Below are 20,503 nucleotides of genomic sequence, written 5' to 3' on the forward strand. Positions count from 1 at the left end.
TTGCAAGTGTTCAAGCTTCCCTGTACAGAAACAGAGACAAGACTATCCCACAAGTTCCAGAAACCAGAGCAGCAGTCAACTTGGAAAGAACGTGGACACAGACAGAAGATGGAAGAGACTTTCTGTGCATCAATGACGAGGAAGACGACAGACTACTGGTGTTTGCTACCACTGAGATGTTAGAAATCATGAGTGACTCTGACAGTTTGTGGTCCTAGCGTGTGGCTCCAAGTGTATATTATTCATTGTCTTGTAAATGATAAAATGTATCCTGTTGCTTTTTCGTTGCTTCCTAACAAGACCAAACAGACATATGTTAGACTATTTAGGTTGTTGAAGGACACAGTAGGAACCAGAACTGCTACTGAATTTTCTCCAGAGGTGTTTCAGACTCATTACGAGTCAGCAGTCATAAGTGCCATTGCAGAGGTTTTTCCTGATAGTTATGTGAGGGGTTGTCTGTTTCACTATTCACAAGCTTTTTGGCCTCAGGTAGTTGAGAGAGGTCTTGTACGAGAATACACGAACAATCCAGCAAATCAATCCCATGTTCGACGTGCCGCAGCCCTGCCACTTCTCCCACTTGACCAGGTACAGAATGCATGGGTTGAGGTGATGGAGCAAGGACCTGATGATCAACAGATTGGTGATTTTAACGACTATGTCACCAGCACATGGGTAGATGACGACGCTAGATTCCGGTTTTACCTGACAGGCCCTCTTTCCGCGTACACCAGCAAGCAGCCAAACGCATATCTCATAGGCAACTTATTATTTATCCCTTCTCTCCCAGCCCAATTGTGCCTGCTTTTTCAAAGGGGTTTGCATGTTAATATTGTTATGTAGTGTACCCAAACCACAGAGGATGACGGTGTATGTAATGACACAGGATGGACTACAGGTCACGCCTCACGTTGTATTTAGCCACGGAGGATGAACTGAACTGTCACCTCTATTCGGGCCCATTTGGTCATGTGTACTTTCCGGCCTATTTGGTCATGTGTATATTCCGGCCCATTTGGTCATGATGTGTATATTCCGGCCCATTTTGGTCATGATGTATATATTCCGGCCATTTTGGTCCTGCTTTTGTAGTTGCGTCACTACATTGCCTCACGATGTGTACCCAGCTAAACCTCGGACGCAAGCAATGTAACTGCATTTCTGTGTACTGTGTAACACTGCTTGTCGCGACTTCCGCCTGAACTTTATTTTATTAAGGCTGCGCCCGTTTTTTGACACTGAAGCATCGTGTTATCTTTTGTATTATTTCAATGATTTCAAAGGAAGCCAACCGTATTGTCTTACTCTTCCATAAACCACCGATCTGTCTAACGTTTTCACATTGTTCAGATACATTACATGGCGATTGATAGTAAAATCAGGTTTACTCACGGTGGTTGTTTTCATGGTTTTACGCCGCGTTCTGAATTATTCCAGCAATTTGACGACGGGGGAAACCAGAAAAGGGCTTCACACATTGTATCAATGTCGGTAATCGAACCAGGGTTTTCAGCGTGGGGAGCGAACGCTTTAACCACGAGGCCATCCGACCGCCCCTCTTGCAATTGAATTGCAGACTACTCGATTGAAGCGGGATCTTTGATTGGACGTCCAAAAGTTAAATGAGCTCATCTGTAAAACAAGATTTCATATGCTGAATGTCGATGTATTTGATTCTTGGCGTCTCTTATTTAATGCTCATACAACCAAACACCGTTTTGTGGAAGATGGAGGATGAAGGGACCTACGTAAATCATTCGAGTTATCCGATGCTCGACACAACCAAATTTGATGAGTTTATAGAAGAAATACGCAGGGACCAAGGTTACTTACTTCGCATAAGAGTTCGACACAATGGTGTTTTACTGTCTTCACACCCCCCACCCCCCCCCCTACCCCTCCCCACCCCCCCCCCCCGCCACCCCCCCCCCCCCCCCGGGTACAATGAGTGAAGCCCATTTCTGGTGTCCTCCACCATTTAATTTCTGGATAAGTGCTAAATGCGGCGTAAAATGATACTCACTTACTGCATTATTTCTGACACGAAAATTATTACATACTGATGACACAGGTAACCCATTACCAGGGCTAAGTTAACTACGCCCCTATCAACCAGGGAGATAATACTGTTGTTTAAGATATGTACACTGCGTATAACATGCACTCCGGAGATATTAATATATCACACATAGGCTAGAACGATCGTATGAAATATGTTTCCGATATTTTCACATAAGCACTTTACATACCACTTCGGTGAAACCAACAAGCACGGGTATGGTGCTGACAAACCTATTCGATTCGAACTCGCAGTCATAGGTTTCTGGCGTGCATAAGGGACGCAACTCTGCACAGCGAACTGCGGCGCCTTAGATGACGCCCACTGAAGCCGTATGAGATCACAGGCCTCATTGTTGAGCCTTTGTTCATACCGTCACAATTTGATTGCCTTACGTCATCTTAACAATAGGATTCATTCAGTGAAGTTTAGGGGTGACATTTCATATAGTTTCTATATTATAAGCTTACATGACTGCAAGTCTTTGTTTCTTCTAAATTTTGACATCTCCTATGAAACTACTCCGGCTATCAAGATGAAACTGTCAATGATCCTAGCTGTCGTATCTCTAAACTACCATATTTATATTTATAATGCTATTTGCTCCCATGACAGCCATTTCTAAAGTATCACTATGAAGTTTGATATGTATCAATTGTGTTGTTGTACGACCTTTGACGTTCATGTACCCCTTTATATCTGATCTCACTGCATTTGCGACATTTCCATGGAACCTTCAGGGCATATGCAGCCGAAATTTGAATGATCCCAGCTATACAGCTGCTAAAATGTTCACACTGAATTACAGTCCGGGCTCCTTTAGAAGCCCCTTGATGAGTAGGGCCTAAAGTATACTCACACGCAAAAGAAACGCAAGTGGTTTTAAGCAAATATGTAACAAACACGGAACCATAAATTGATACGAGTTTGAGCATGTAGTGAAGCCTGATGGTGTTATCAATATTTTTGGTTGCATTTTGGAAGCCCCGAGTAAAAACGCAACATAAAAAATGAATCGCCAAACCGCACCATTTCAATGAATATGTGGGTATCATGCACCCATTTCTCGCGAAATCGAAAATGCACGAACTGTCACGAACTGGAGTGGGTATAAAACTGTGGGCGTTTGTTGGACCTACCACTCCTTGGTCAACAATGCCACGCCTAACTCAATTTCAGAGAAACCAGGCTATCGGACGTTTGGAAGCTGGAGAGTCTGTCCAAGATGTTGCCCGTCATTTCAACGTTAACATAACCACAATTTACCGTCTCCTGCATCGATACAATGCTACACAGACCACAGATGACCTTCCTTGGAGCGGTCGTCTTAGGGTCACCACGCCTCGACAAGATCGGCAGATTACCCGTCAACACCAGCGACATCCGCTCCTAACTGCAAGTGAAAGTGCTCGACAGACCATAAGAACAAGTAATCGACACATTAGCCGGGACACTATGATCCGACGTCGACGTTCCAACAAACTCAGATGTCGCCGACCAGCACGTCGTCCTGTTCCTCAGCCATGGCATCGACAAACACGACTTCAGTGGTCACAGGGTCATCGCAGTTGGCGTCATTGTGAGTGGAGGCGTGTCATCTTCTCTGATGAAAGTCGCTTTTGTGTCTCCCATGCAGACGGAAGAGTCAGAATTTGGCGGCGTCGAGGTGATCGTTTCGCTGACAGAAACGTTGTGGAGAGAGATCCATAAGGTGGACCTAGCGTCATGATATGGGCAGGGATTGGACTTAATGCGAGACGTGGACCCATGTGCTTTCTGAATGTTGGTCTAGGTCGGGAACATGGCGTCACTGCTCAGCGGTATATCGACCAAGTGATCAGACCCACGGTTGTTCCATTTTTTGCACAACATCAACAACACATTTTCCAGCAGGACAACACTCGTCCCTTTGTTGCCAGAGCTATCATGGCCTGTCTGCAACAACACAATATCCGTGTTCTACCGTGGCCAGCCCTCAGCCCTGATCTGAACCCCATTGAACTCTTGTGGGATGAGGTTCAAAGGCGTCTGCACAATGTGCGCCCAGACCCTACAACTGCCGATGATCTACGCACAGCTGCTCTGGATGTGTGCAGGAGGATCCCTAGGGCCTTCACAAATCGTCTGATCCACTCAATGTACAGGAGATGTGTGGCAGTGATCAATGCTAATGATGGTCACACCAGGTATTTACTGACATTTTGGGTATTGACCCGAAAAGCCCTTAACATTTGAAAAACAATTATGTCATCTGCCTTTTAATCCATTAAACTGTCTTCAGTCAAATTTTTGTCAATCTTGCCCTATTAGTATTTCTTGTCTTTACTGTTGAAAAAAATAATATGTATACTGCATACTTGACTTGCGTTTCTTTTGCGTGTGGGTATATGTGTGCCATGTTTTGAGGGATCATGAATTTTAACCCTGAATCAACCATTACATCATAACAGTTGGTGTCAACCGTGTTTCATCCAAATATCTGCGTGCATTGGGGATTTTGTTTGGAGACTAGATATGTTTTTAACTGCAGCTGCAAAACCAGATATTGTTTTATATTCTAAGTATGAGCCTTAATATTTCGTTCAAAAAAGTCTGAATCATTATTATTTTTTTCAAGAATTTTCTGGAAGCCTCTTCCCCAAGATATCAAACGGTAGGTCCCTAAGAAGATCCGTGTTTGCTCTAGGCGTCACTATTTGCACTCATAGATAATGCAAGAATGTTGTTTTCTCCAGAATGTTTTGCAGCACTGTATCGCTACCTCACCACAGATATGTGTATCAAAGTAAAGTCAGGTGAACTACAAATGTACAAAGCCTTGTGGCTGTATTTCCTTTCTTAAAATGTGAATGAGTAATTAGATTAACCATCTCGAAAGTCGGAATCACGGAGCATCTGTCGCTCATGGGTGAATGCTGCAGGTCTAGCCAGTGGCTCGCGTCTTACACCATTCCTTACCATTCCTCCTCGGACAGATCAGCCGTGTTTCCTCGTAGTTCAGTGATTACGCTCTTATTCCACCTGTTATGTTTTCTAAATGCTTGATCTTTTCATAATGTGATGGTGCGTTGATGTAGATCTACACATGATGGGTAATTGCGGTGTACATTACATCCATGTATATTCAAAACATCATTTACTTTGATAATGATACGACATGGTCCAAAACGTTCTCGGACAAATGGCAAATTCTGTGTTTCATATCACTTTCTGATGGGGCAAGGAACAGTAAAGATCATCCTCGACTATATGTTAGTAGTTTAATGCTGTTTGCAGCAGTATTTTATACCTAAACAAAAGGTTAGTCAGATCGAAAGCATTTAGCACGTTAGCGAAAGACGCAAACACAGATAGCGGATCCAAGTACGGTTAACATTCCAATTATATGACATCTGGACCAGGCAAACCGGTGATGTATGTTTTGAGCGCCAGCGATTAAAGCAATTGACCGAGTCACCGCACTTCACCACCCGATCCATTTAGCAGCCACATACAAGCATGGCTTGCTGGGGGTCTCCGAAAGAGGTTACACGTTAATATGTCTTCAGCAACCCATGCTTGTCGAAGAGGCGACTGACGTCAACAGGGGGTTCAGGCCCGCTGACTTGGTTGATACATGTCACCGTATCCCAAATTGCGTGGATTTCATGTCCATGATGTCAATCGCTGGATTGTCTCGTCGAGACTCAATTATTTCCAGACCACGTCATAATGCTGGAATATTTCTGAGTGCGGCATTGAACAGCAACCAAACAAACGAACAAACAAATAATATTGAGGACAATCAGAGACATATCGATACTGATAACTATGCGATATATACCGATATTGATAACTATGAGACACACACTGATACTTATAACTATCAGATACCCAAGGAGCTTCCTCTCGGTCAGCACTAGTAGCCCTCCGTCAGGGTGTTGACAACGATTGTGTTCTCTTTCCTATCACTGATATGACTACCACTGTCTTCTCTATCCTATCAGTGACTTGTCTACCACTGTGTTCTCTATCCTATCAGTGTATTGACTACCATTGTGTTCTCTGTCCTATCAGTGATGTGACTACCATTGTGTTCTCTATCCTATCAGTGATGTGACTACCATTGTGTTCTCTGTCCTATCAGTGATGTGACTACCATTGTGTTCTCTATCCTATCAGTGTATTGACTACCATTGTGTTCTCTGTCCTATCAGTGATGTGACTACCATTGTGTTCTCTGTCCTATCAGTGATGTGACTACCATTGTGTTCTCTATCCTGTCAGTGTATTGACTACCATTGTGTTCTCTATCCTATCAGTGTATTGACTACCATTGTGTTCTCTGTCCTATCAGTGATGTGACTACCATTGTGTTCTCTATCCTATCAGTGTATTGACTACCATTGTGTTCTCTATCCTATCAGTGATGTGACTACCATTGTGTTCTCTGTCCTATCAGTGATGTGACTACCATTGTGTTCTCTGTCCTATCAGTGATGTGACTACCATTGTGTTCTCTATCCTATCAGTGATGTGACTACCTTTGTGTTCTCTGTCCTATCCGTGATGTAACTACCATTTTGTTCTCTATCCTATCAGTGATGTGACTACCTTTGTGTTCTCTGTCCTATCAGTGATGTGACTACCATTGTGTTCTCTATCCTATCAGTGATGTGACTACCATTGTGTTCTCTATCCTATCAGTGATGTGACTACCATTGTGTTCTCTATCCTATCAGTGATGTGACTACCTTTGTGTTCTCTGTCCTATCCGTGATGTGACTACCATTTTGTTCTCTATCCTATCAGTGATCTGACTACCTTTGTGTTCTCTGTCCTATCAGTGATGTGACTACCATTGTGTTCTCTGTCCTATCAGTGATGTGACTACCATTGTGTTCTCTATCCTATCAGTGACTTGTCTACCACTGTGTTCTCTATCCCGTCAGTGATGTGACTACCATTGTGTTCTCTGTCCTATCAGTGATGTGACTACCATTGTGTTCTCTATCCTGTCAGTGTATTGACTACCATTGTGTTCTTTATCCTATCAGTGTATTGACTACCATTGTGTTCTCTGTCCTATCAGTGATGTGACTACCATTGTGTTCTCTATCCTATCAGTGTATTGACTACCATTGTGTTCTCTATCCTATCAGTGTATTGACTACCATTGTGTTCTCTGTCCTATCAGTGATGTGACTACCATTGTGTTCTCTGTCCTATCAGTGATGTGACTACCACTGTGTTCTCTATCCTATCAGTGATGTGACTACCTTTGTGTTCTCTGTCCTATCCGTGATGTGACTACCTTTGTGTTCTCTGTCCTATCAGTGATGTGACTACCATTGTGTTCTCTGTCCTATCAGTGATGTGACTACCATTGTGTTCTCTATCCTATCAGTGATGTGACTACCTTTGTGTTCTCTATCCTATCAGTGATGTGACTACCACTGTGTTCTCTATCCTATCAGTGTATTGACTACCATTGTGTTCTCTGTCCTATCAGTGATGTGACTACCATTGTGTTCTCTATCCTATCAGTGTATTGACTACCATTGTGTTCTCTATCCTATCAGTGATGTGACTACCATTGTGTTCTCTGTCCTATCAGTGATGTGACTACCATTGTGTTCTCTATCCTGTCAGTGATGTGACTACCATTGTGTTCTCTGTCCTATCAGTGATGTGACTACCATTGTGTTCTCTGTCCTATCGGTGATGTGACTACCATTGTGTTCTCTGTCCTATCAGTGATGTGACTACCTTTGTGTTCTCTGTCCTATCCGTGATGTGACTACCATTTTGTTCTCTATCCTATCAGTGACTTGTCTACCACTGTGTTCTCTATCCTATCAGTGTATTGACTACCATTGTGTTCTCTGTCCTATCAGTGATGTGACTACCATTGTGTTCTCTATCCTATCAGTGATGTGACTACCATTGTGTTCTCTGTCCTATCAGTGATGTGACTACCATTGTGTTCTCTATCCTATCAGTGTATTGACTACCATTGTGTTCTCTATCCTATCAGTGATGTGACTACCATTGTGTTCTCTGTCCTATCAGTGATGTGACTACCATTGTGTTCTCTATCCTGTCAGTGATGTGACTACCATTGTGTTCTCTGTCCTATCAGTGATGTGACTACCATTGTGTTCTCTGTCCTGTCAGTGATGTGACTACCATTGTGTTCTCTATCCTATCAGTGATGTGACTACCATTGTGTTCTCTGTCCTATCAGTGATGTGACTACCATTGTGTTCTCTGTCCTATCAGTGATGTGACTACCATTGTGTTCTCTATCTTGTCAGTGATGTGACTACCATTGTGTTCTCTGTCCTATCAGTGATGTGACTACCATTGTGTTCTCTGTCCTGTCAGTGATGTGACTACCATTGTGTTCTCTGTCCTATCCGTGATGTGACTACCATTTTGTTCTCTATCCTATCAGTGTATTGACTACCTTTGTGTTCTCTGTCCTATCAGTGATGTGACTACCATTGTGTTCTTTATCCTATCAGTGATGTGACTACCATTGTGTTCTCTATCCTATCAGTGATGTGACTACCATTGTGAACTCTGTCCTATCAGTGATGTGACTACCATTGTGTTCTCTATCCTGTCAGTGATGTGACTACCATTGTGTTCTCTGTCCTATCAGTGATGTGACTACCATTGTGTTCTCTGTCCTGTCAGTGATGTGACTACCATTGTGTTCTTTATCCTGTCAGTGAGTTGACTACCACTTAGTTCTCTATCCTGTCAGTGAGTTGACTACCATAGTGTTCTCTATCTTGCAGTGAGTCGGTTTTTTTCTAGCTTCGCTGTATGTTCAGTAAGTATTTCTTATAAGAATCAATGCTGATGCTTCAAACCATGATTACTCCCATTGTGGATTCTCGGAAGATACTACAGGATAGTGTACAAATACATGTAGCAGATGTAGCAAGTGATTCATGAATTGGAAACTTATAAAGTTTATAATAATAGTGGAGCCACGTCTAAGGCGTCGCATTTCGCTGTGCAGAGTTGTGTCCCTTAGGCACGCCTGAAACCTGTGATTGTGGGTTCGAATCCCCGATTATGTTTCTAGGTTTGTCAACACCATACCCTGCTCGTGGGTTTCAGCAAAATGGTAAACAACCCACATCACTTCGATCTGTCCTCCCACATTAATGACACGCCGTGATGTAACTGGAATACTTTTCAAAGTGGCGTTAAACCAGGCTCACACACTCATATTAATTAGCAGAAAAATACTATGGTGTCCCTTAATGAGATGACATTGATTATATACCTTCATATAGGTACGAGAATCATAGACACTTTGTTAACTTACGTTTTCAAATTACGTAACTAAAATTACAATGTACTTAATAATCGACTTCAATATTTTTTGCGTTTAGGGCGATGCAAAATGAAAATAAACCACGAAGACAATTCTTGGAAATAAAACAGTCAACAAAAATAACTTCACAGATCATAAAAGTATAGCCTAGCACACCCTATATCAGCCAATAAGGCCACAGTAGTCCGCTAATTAGCATGGCCTAATTGTTTGTCTGTTTATGGAAACATAAACGAAAAAGGCAATTTGCATAGTTAGCCAATCAAACATAATTCACCTTTTTCCATTAATTACACAATCATAATCATGATTGATGTAATTTTCTTGGGCTTGGCCAAAGGGGAAAACAATACAAAATCAATTTATAACAGAGTAAAAAACATTTATTGCAACTCTATAATAGTAATGACTTTCATACACCCACATAATTTTGTTATTATTATTACTCCCAACAGCTGTTGAAGCTGAAAACCGTTCTGAACTAGGAAATGGAGCCAGCGTTTCCTTAGTTCATAGTTCAAGCGTCCAGTGACCGCTTCGCGTCCCTTGATGCAAAAGCAATACAGGACATCGTGGATGGGAACCTCTCCAAATCTACAGGGTGTAATACCTCCTGGGGAGTTAAAATATTTCGACATAAGCCATTGAAACATAAAAGAAGACATAAACACATACGTAAAATTCCTAAGCAGATTCGATCAACATCAGCGAGAGTTACCTCCCTTACACCATTGCCATGATAGCAATGTAAAGCGTGACCAATGTGTCATCGCAAAACTTGGCAATAATATAACGAGATTGACCAAAATCTTAACGTAAATCTAATATTTCGTTTTGTAAGATTTGAGATATGTTATGCTAAATGGATGTACAGAAATTTCATTTAAACACAACGCTGTAATAATAACAAATTACTCCCACTTACAGTCACATTTGTACCCTGAACAAGGCAATCTTTTCACTTCCAGAATCGCTTGGTTTCCGAGGTTTTGAACCCAAGTTCGAAGAGCTACCTGCTTCTCAACTGAACGAGAAACTGAGGTTCTTTTATGCCGAAGTCAGAAATGCTGAGGGAGATCTTTACTCAAAATCGAGTTTGGTTGGGTTGCGTGCTGCCATACACAGGCACATCAGGGGACCGCCATTTGAGCGAAGCATAAACATTATCCAAGACCGGGAATTTCACACTGCAAACAATATTTTTCTGTCCATAATAAAATAAAACTTAAGCGCGAAGGCCTTGACCAGACAACACAACCCCCCAGAATTCGTAAAATTATGGATACGGAAACTACCCCCGGCTTGCTTCGTAAACTGTGGATCGACCTTACACTCGGTTTCGCTCGTCGTGGTAAAGAAAACCAAAGGGAATTATCTGCATCTTCCTTTCGTGTATACACTGATGAACAGGGGTTCAAGTTGATTGAAATGACACACACTGAAGTCAATAAAAATCAAATGGGCCCAACTAACGCCTTTAAGCAACATCTGACCAATTCTGTCCTGTACTTTCATTAAAGAATTACATGTCTCTCCTCAATCCCAACAATGGTGCTTCTAACCAGGCTCCCAAGAGACGAGTCCACGTCGACGACACCGAATGGTACACCACGAGGCCAGTTGGTGTAAATGTCATTGGCAACATGATAAAAATGTCTACCAACGCTCGTCTCAAAGTGTATACAAACCATTGTCTTCGGGCAACTGCCGTCACTTTGCTGTCAAACGCAGGTATTGAAAATCGCTAGATTTGCAAAATTACCGGCCACAAACCCGATGAATTGTTGAAGTCGTATTCCATTGACTCGAGCTCGGCTCAAAACTACATTATTCGAATATTCTTCAGGGACAGCAGCAGTGCTGGCAAACGAACGTAATTTGGTACCTGTCCAAGATACAAATATCCTGCCACTGTCCACTGCTCCCGTGAATAACTTCCAGGTAAATTCTTCTGCTAATTCCTATGATTTCTTTCACATATGTAATTCCACTGTAACAGTAAACTACTTTTTCCATCCCAGCTTAGCTGCATGTCTAAAATCTCGAACATGTTTGACGTCTCTTGTCACCACCACCTCAGTTTCAGGCGAGTTGACACTATCTTGTATAGGGGCAAAACATTATGTACGTCTTTTTTAATTTTGATTATTGTATTTTATAGATACGCAAAAATACAAATTACAAGTAAGATGAGGAACTGTGATAAAGAATTGAATTTGTGATATTTCCTGTTGTTTGTTTATTTTCTGAGAAATAGGCTTGAACATGTGACCACCCCTTTCACAAAATGAACCATCATCATTGGAGCACCGTACGGCAATTTTTCATGAATTTTCCGTACATCCATTCAGCATAACATCACGCAAATCTTACAAAACGAAATATTTATCACCTAAATGTTAATACAAATTAATGACAACTCTTACTTGTCAGAATTATTTCAAATATATCTTTGAAAGTCACATTGTTTTGTTTCGTGTTCAAATTATCTCACTTACTCAATAATATATTCATTACAGTTGAGAATATTGCTGTAAAAGTATGACGGCATATTTAGTGATTCGATGCTAGAACGAATATTCTCTTCAGTATCGCTAGCCTAACTGTGTCAGTTGAGGTTTCGCCCGCAGTTACCTCCCTTGGATGTATGAGGGCGGTGTGTGTCAATACGGGGAAGTTTCGCGGAAAGCTTTGCCAAACTGGTAGCATGAAATTTCAAGACGGAGAATCAGTCAGCAGTTGAAGTAGTATTGAAAACATCCCCTGTGAGTTTAAGGTATGTATTCCGTCGTGTATTCAACAGTGTACTTGTGTTTGTCTTGATTCGTGATTGTTGTCAGTCCACACGGAGAGACTCCATGTCTTCGGTTGAAGAGAAACCGAAAGTAGAAATACACTGCTGAGGAACAATTTCTGGAGACGTCTGTATTGTAATAAGTTGACCCCGAAGTGACTACATGTACATACTTATGTTTACTTTGTTAACGCAAATTAAATAACACTGATTCAGAATCATACTTGTCCTAATTCAGTTTCTGTAAATAGGATAGATATTGTTATTATGATGTAGGCTACTACTATATGTAGGATGTCATATGCCCTACACAAACGTGGTACATTTGTTAAAGAGTGGGTTGTGGGGTCATGTATACTAGTATATGTTGTCCTACACGTGCATGTACATGTATGTAGCAATAGACTAGAACTATTCCATAGACGTAAATAATCAAATGCAACCAGGAAATAGCTGTCACACCTATCTGTTGGTTTGTATATACTGTAGCCTCAATGTAAAGGGAGTAACAACAGTTGCATGTACGAAATGTTGTCATGTCATCAGCATTGTTGACACTGTGAAATTAAATATGGAACATACATACGGCCGGAATATATAAACACACTTGATTGTAAGTTTAAATCGCTATAGACCTGTATATGTTATGTGAGGGAAGTACCTCCAAAATCATTTTTCCTTAAAAACAAAATTCATTTGTGTGATGTCATTATTTTAGTATTATATTTGTACGAGGCTGTCAGCACACATTACACAAAGTCGTACTGTAGCAAAAGAAAGACAGATGAGGAATACACAACTGGAGAGATAAGAGACAGCCTCAAGTAACAATAGGCAGGTCACATTAGCGGGCTTGGAATTCAGCAACTACTTATTAACATCACCAGAAGACAGAACGTTGTCCTTGTCTTTTCTCTCTATGAGACAAGTAGGAGCCTTTACAGAACTTGAGCTGTTCATATTGTAAGACATGTTTCAGTTATGGTGACACAAATCTAGTAAGGACTATTCACATGGCATGTGTGTGGATATTTCATGTTTTACAGATGGCGACAGCCCAGATTGAGAAAGTGATGGAATTCCTCACCTGTGTGATCTGCCAGGAACTGTACACAGACCCCTGTACACTGAGGTGTGATCACACCTTCTGCAGGAAATGTGTCACAGGATACATCCAAACCAGACCAGACGCTGTACAGTCCAAGACGATCCCCTGTGCCTTCTGTCGACAAGATACCAAGGTCCCCCACCCCAGCCGGCCAGTGGAGGAGTGGGCGGGGCAGATCAAACCCAGCATCATTATACAGGGGCTGATTGACACACAGGAATCTGCTACCACAACGGCAGGTGCGACAACGTCTTTGTTAATCCACACAATAAGCTAGTGGAAATAATAATTATGACTGTAGAGGTTATAATAAAATAATCTGTAGACATATAAACTGAGATCTCGGGGTGCTTGGGGTGATTATGAAATGGGTTTAATGGAATAATCTTCCCTTTCTTCACATTACTTGTGATATGTTACATGTTAATAAGGTGTCTGTTGTAGTATAGTTTGAGGTATTCTGTTATATTATTACATGCTAATGTAATGTGAAGGACACATATACGCTCTTGACGATTTCATTCGCAGTTGATGACACCAACAAAAACTGCTCCTTGTGTGACAGACTAGGGGAGACAACTCCGGGGACCTCCTGGTGTCCTGAATGTGAAGAGGCCCTCTGTGGTAGATGTGCCAAAATACACCGTATTAGCTCTGGCTCTCGTGACCATGGATTGTGTGACCTGTCTGGCGAGGTCAAGGTTAAGAAGAGACGCAAGGTCATGTGTCAGGAACACGAGGATAAGAAAGTGGAATATCTCTGTCTGGACTGCAACAAGTCACTGTGTCAGTCATGCTGTGTGGTCTACCACAGGAAATGTGACTCTGTCGTCACAATCAGCTCTCAGATGACGAGGATAAAACTTGGGTTATCTCGTAAAGTCAATGGTCTTAAGAAAAAGCTTTTTGGTAAAAGCAAAAAGATAGAAAAACAAAAATCAAGAGTAAGTGAAATAAAAGTCAATAAAGCGTTGGTAAAAGAACACATCAGCTCAACTACAAACAGACTCTTCGAACACATCAAGCACAAGGAAAAGAAGCTGTTGGATGAATTGGATGCAAAAACAGACGCTCATATCTCTCAGGTTCGCGCAGCTATAAAGCTTGAAGAGATTGAGATGCAGATGTACAGACAACATTGTGAGTTCATTGACCAGGCCTTGGTATCGGACTGTGAGATGGACCTGTATGACGCGTATCAGGCCTGGGAGTCGGGGGCTGTAGAGTTGGGGGATGTCAGCTACACAGACACAGCAGACACACGGAGAATAGATGACATCAGGTTTACACCTGACACTTACAACGTCCAGCACATCCTAGATGACCTACAGCTGGGGAAGATTGACGTCACATACCAGACTGGAACCTGTCTGAAATCTTCTCCGGTAATGGTTGACACGACTGACGGCAGGGTGGAGGGAGATGTGAAGGAACCTGATCTACTTGACGTCACAGTCCTGCTTGTAAATGGTATACAGACATGTGTTGTCACTGACTACTCCAACAAGTGTGTGAAATCTTTCTACACTAGAAACAATCAACCATGTCATAGTAGACTTCCCCTGGTTAACTCTCCATGGGGTGCAACACAGTTGAAGGAGAACCAGGTGGTGGTTGCTGTCCCTGTATCCAGTCAGATTGTAACAGTAGAAGTGACCCCTGACCTGGTGCTGCTCTCAACCATCACAACACGCAAGGGGTACTTCAGTCTCGCTGTTCTGAGTCCTTCTTCTCCAGCAGCAGGTACATATCACTGTGTTGATATCCTGGACATGGCGGGACACGTGCTGAGGTCAGTCACTACACACAACAATGAGACACTGTTTACCTTCCCTACCTACATATGTGTCAACAACAAGGGCAACATAATCGTGTCTGACTGGGGGAAGGGGTCTGTGACATGTGTGACGTCAGAGGGGAATGTTGTGTGGAGATACGCCCCTACCGGAGACAGAGCACTCAGCTTCCCTTATGGTATCTCAACTACAGGCACAGGAGGCATCCTGCTTGTAGACAGGGACACCAACAAGGTGATACAGCTGACAGAGTCGGGGGAGTATGTCAGAGATGTTCTCACGTTACAGGATGGTGTGCGCGCTCCACAAGGTCTCTGGTCGGAGAAACATGGCTCCATATTTGTGACTGATGATTGGAAGATCAAGGAATTTATCAACACATAGGGACTGAATGCATAAGGACACCTCTCTATCTGCTTGTTGTTTACATCCGCCTGTCATTATTACCCCCCATACACACCCCTCCTCTATAGATGAAATATGTACACATGATAAATAATATGAATTTCGAAATCAGATACAATTCATGGACGACCGTCAAATAAATCAATAACCTAACACGCTTGTTTCATTGTTGTTTTGTTTGATGTTTCATGTGATAAGTACTATTTATGTATCTGCATGACAAGTCAAACTCGTAAATGGTTAATCGTGACATATCAGAATGTTTTAAAGTATTCCACCAATTTGGGATTCGGCCTTACACATTCGACCCTGATATGAACCGACAAACTACTTTATGTTCAGTACAGCTGTAGGTGAGAAATATTTCATTACAATTCTGAATTAACCCTTTAAGATATGGGGCACACACCTGAAACCTGGGATTGTGGGTTTGAATCCCCGATTTTCACTGATGATGTTTCTTGGTTTCTCTGCTCCGCACTTTATCCGTGCTCGTGGATTTCACCAAGGTGGTAAACGTCCAAGACCTGCACCACTTCAGCTTTCCTCCAACGTCAAACTGACACTCCGTGATACACAATGAAACACTCTTCACAGTGGTGTTAAACCTAACTCACTCACTCACTTTACAATATGACATGTTGGATAAACTGTTTACAATATGACGTGGATATTCTCTTATAATACAATATGATGAATTGACCTTTCCGATTTTTGATGGATTTTAAAAGTTTTTTCTTCCCTCCGGTGTGACATTTAGCACATTGTCTTGGGAACCTGCTTTTAACAATAATAAGAATGACTGCAAAGGAAGCCTTACTCTTGTCTTACTCTTCCATAAACCACCGATCTCTCCAAAGTTTTCCTGTTGTTCAGGTACATGGTAATCGATGGTAAAGTCAAGTTTACTCAGGGCACGTGGTTTTCACTAGTTCTTGCAGATGAATTGCCCACTGCTCGATTGAAGTGGGATCTCTGATTGGACGTTCAAAAATTAAATGAGCCTGTGTATATGATTCTTGGCGACTATATCTTATGCTTATAGAGCAATACACCTTTGTGTCGAATTAGAAGGGACCCACGTAAACACTTCGAGTTATCCGAGGTTCGACACAACCGAAAATGATGAATAACGAAGGAATACGCATGGAAAAGCGTACGTTCGACTCAACGGTTTTTAAGTGTACAAACTAAATGCTAATTGGGTCTTTGTTTAGTGGCTGATGGTGTTTGATGGCACTCCATCGTCATGCATCGTTGCTCCAACCACGGGTTTGCCTGCTACTGATTCGGTTACTAGTACGGCACTGTGGTCACAGTGTTCACTGGCGATCGTCATGCCGAAGACCCTGGTTCGACCCTAAACCCCTCCCCACCCCCGTACGCTGCGAAAAGCCACCCGTGACCTGAAGCCATATGGAATCACAACACTTCATTGTTGAGCCTTCATTTGATTGCCTTACATCATGTAAACAATAGGATGCATTCAGTGAAGTTTCATACGGTTTTTTTAATTAGTAGCTCGCCTGACTGAAACTTCTTTCTTTTCTTTAGTCGACATCTCCTCTGAAACTACTCGGCCTATCAATCTGAACGTTTAATGATCTCAGGTATCGTATCTGTAACAGTGCTGCCATAATTCGATCTGATTTCAAACATGGCCTCACCGGCGGCCATATTCACATTCAATTTCATTTGCTCGAATGAACGAGCCATGTCAAAGTATCATTATGAAGTTTGATATGTATCATGTGTAATGTTGTACGACGTTTGAGGTTCATGCATCCTATTTTCTTCCAAACTCACAGCATTTTCGACATTTTCTTGGAAACTTCATTGCGTATGCAGAAAGATTCCAGCTATAGTGTTGATTAACAAGTACTCACGTAAGTCCCAACAGGGCACTTTTAGAAGCCCTTTTATGAGTGGGGCCTAAAATGTGTGCTCCACTTTCCTTTAGGCATTTTTTAATCTTGATTCAACAATGCCCCATGATAGTTGGTGTCGCCAAAGTGAAAATACTGTAGATGTAAAATCAGCACCTTAGACCCCAACCGCCCACAAAATTGCAGCCGCGTTCGCCAAGATTATGTTTGTAGGTTCGTCAGCACCATACCCATGCTCGTGAGTTTAACCGAAGTGGTAAACGCCTGAGACCTGCATCATTTCGAACTTTCCACCCACATTAATCTCACACGCCGTGATGTAACTGGAATACTTTTCAAAGCGACGTTAAACCCAACTCACTCACTCATTAATTAGCAGAACAATATTACACGTGATTCACTTAAATAACTTAAACACTGCTTATTTATATTAATCATTCACCTCGTTCAGCGCAATATAAATAATACAACCAAAGCATCGCCCAGTCAATCAGAACACAGTCCGCATATGGGCGTGGCCTAATTGTTTGTCTGTTTATAGAAACATATACGAAAAAACAACAACATTTTCTTGGTCAGCCAATCAAATGCCATGAAATCACTATTCTTATTTATTGTCATTATCATCAAATGTATGTAGTCCAAACATTGAGCTACCACTAGTACACCGAAAGGTCACGTGTAATGTATGGGGGTAAACGTACTCTCTCTAGACGCCGACGCCTGTGTGCAACGTTACACAAATAGACATTCACCCCATCAACCTGAAAACGCTATTATGCTGGACAGAGTAACATGCAACTTTAGTTGCCACGTGTCCACGACAAGTTGTATAGATCTTAAAAGCGTCTGGTCTGTGCCAATTCAGGATTTTATATTTGGTCGCCATAGTAAATTATGTATTCAGTCTTATCATAAACAATTTGTCATACAGAATAAAGAAGAGCCGGGGTTTATTGATTAGGTTTACTAAGTAAATATAATCAAGTGTGGACAAGATGCTTATTTATTTTGAACGAGTCGAGAATGCCGAGTACAGTTTACAAGAACGTGCAATGTTGAAGAGTAGTAACTGTCGAGTATTACAGAAAATCAAAACTCCAGTCACGTGAAAATGAAAGTGAAAGTAGACATTTGCATACAGTACGCGTTTCATGACCCACACTCAAGTTCTAATGAAACTTTCTTTCCCTTATGTTTGTGTTACAAACATATTCTATTTTATCATCAATAGCTACCATACAAATCGTAAAGTTTATTTTAATAATTTGACTTTTACGACTCGACAAGTTGGTATTACGGATAAGAACATAGTCCAGCAACCCATGCTTGTTGCCAGAGGCGACTAGTTGATCAAATGTCGAGCTTCGTCAACTGCATGATGTCAATCACAGGGTTGTCTTGTCCATAGCTGTGCTATCTCTGCGGCGTTATACAACAAAAACGAACCTTGTGCTACACCTGTATCGCAAACCTATATAGGAGGAAGAAAGCAGTTTTCATTCCGTTCGCTTTATTAAAATGGAAGGTATCGACATGATAACGTATTGTCATTGCCCTTCTCAGAAATCAGAAACAGGGAACAAAATCAGATAAAAATCCCTGTCTAATTTCTATTACTATCATACTCCAAGGCAAAATGTAGAGATACTATCAAAGTCAGGTAATATGATAAGTCTGGCCCTATGACGCACACTGCAATGCTAGACCAGTCTCGTAATATATGACTTTCCTGTTGTATCCACTGTATTGTCAGCAGGTTTGCGTTTGTTTCATCAGTAATATACTGAACCAAATTAAAAACTTCACAATCCTAAAATTTTAACATTTTGACCAGTTATCATTGTGGGCACTTATTGTTTATTTAAACAGTAATGGCCACGTATTGTCTTCAGATAACACCCGTTTTTGTGCAGGTGAATCGATCAAAATCATGTGCACAGCACTGTAGTGGCAAAAGTGGTTTTCACGTGCAACAGGTTACGTGGCCATAATACCGCACATACTTGTTAGCAGTCATTAACAAAAAAAGAAAAACACAAGAAAACAAAGTCTTTACAGCTATTTGTCATGCCACGCATTTCAAATGTGCAACGTGAACGTGCCATCGGCATGTTGCAGAAGGGAACGTCCGTAGCTGAAGTCGCAAGGACGATGGGTTGTAGTCGACGGACTGTTTATGATTTACAGACGCGTCTACAGCAAATGGGTACCACCGCTGATCGCCCTCGGCCAGGTCGACCACATGTGACGTCACATGCAGAGGATCGTCAGATTGTCTTACGTCACCTCCGTAACCGATTTTTGACGGCTACATCAACCAGAAATTAACTGTTTAGGAGTAGAATAAGTGCGCAAACTGTTCGAAACCTGAGAACTGAGAACTGAGAACTGCTCACCTTCAAGCACGACGGCCATAATGCGGGCCGATTCTAACTCAATTACACAGACGTCAACGTCAATTGTGGGCACTGCGACACTTACGATGGACTCAGAGGAATTGGAATCAAGTCGTCTTCAGTGATGAATCCCGATTTAATCTTCGATTTGCTGATGGTAGGGCGAGGGTGTGGAGGCGCCGTCATGAACGTTACGCCCAGTGTTGTGTTCAGGAAGTTGATAGATTTCGAGGCGGAAGTGTCATGGTGTAGGGTGCTTTCTGTGGCAATGCACGTTCCAGGCTTCTTGTCATCCGTGGCAACCTCAACGCTGCTGCTTACCGGTACCGCGACCAGGTACTGGCACCAGAACTTCTGCCTTTTATGGCAGCGCATGGCACCCGGTTTGATCTTCCAACACGTCATTGCCAGACCCCACACAGCAATTGTGACAAGGAATTTCCTTCAGAATGCGGGAGTCAACGTCATTGACTGGCCGTCAAGGTCTCCCAACCTCAATCCCATGGAACACGTCTGGGATGCTCTTGGCAGAAGTCTGCGCACTCTCCAGAACCAACCACAGTATTTGCAAGATCTTAGCACCATTTTGCATCAACAATGGCGTCGTCTTCCCAATCATGTGTTCACAAACATCACAAGGTCCATGCTCAGGCGTCGTGTGGCAGTTGTCAACGCACATGGTGGCCATACACGCTACTGAACTTGTGTGCCATCAGATTC

At 42.1% G+C, this 20,503-nt stretch overlaps 1 protein-coding gene across 1 annotated transcript; it reads left to right on the forward strand.

The window, feature by feature from the left end:
* Positions 1–12,052: 12,052 nt before the first annotated feature.
* On the forward strand, positions 12,053–15,626 carry LOC139468712 (E3 ubiquitin-protein ligase Midline-1-like). The gene is made up of 3 exons (XM_071250835.1): positions 12,053–12,171; positions 13,236–13,536; positions 13,826–15,626. Exons 2-3 carry the CDS (start codon positions 13,236–13,238, stop codon positions 15,475–15,477), a joined length of 1,953 nt encoding a protein of 650 aa, XP_071106936.1. The 5' UTR covers positions 12,053–12,171; the 3' UTR covers positions 15,478–15,626.
* Positions 15,627–20,503: the final 4,877 nt, after the last annotated feature.

Source organism: Haliotis cracherodii, unplaced genomic scaffold (assembly GCF_022045235.1).
Source record: "Haliotis cracherodii isolate W230 unplaced genomic scaffold, xgHalCrac1.p SCAF_2, whole genome shotgun sequence".
NCBI lineage: Eukaryota > Metazoa > Mollusca > Gastropoda > Lepetellida > Haliotidae > Haliotis > Haliotis cracherodii.

What these genes read in the sequence shown, in the direction of transcription:
- LOC139468712 (XM_071250835.1), top strand. Translation starts at nt 13,236, where the DNA reads ATGGCGACAGCCCAGATTGAGAAAGTGATGGAATTCCTCACCTGTGTG. An exon ending in ATCTGCTACCACAACGGCAG is followed by an intron (nt 13,537 to 13,825) that starts GTGCGACAACGT and finishes TTTCATTCGCAG; the next exon opens with TTGATGACACCAACAAAAAC.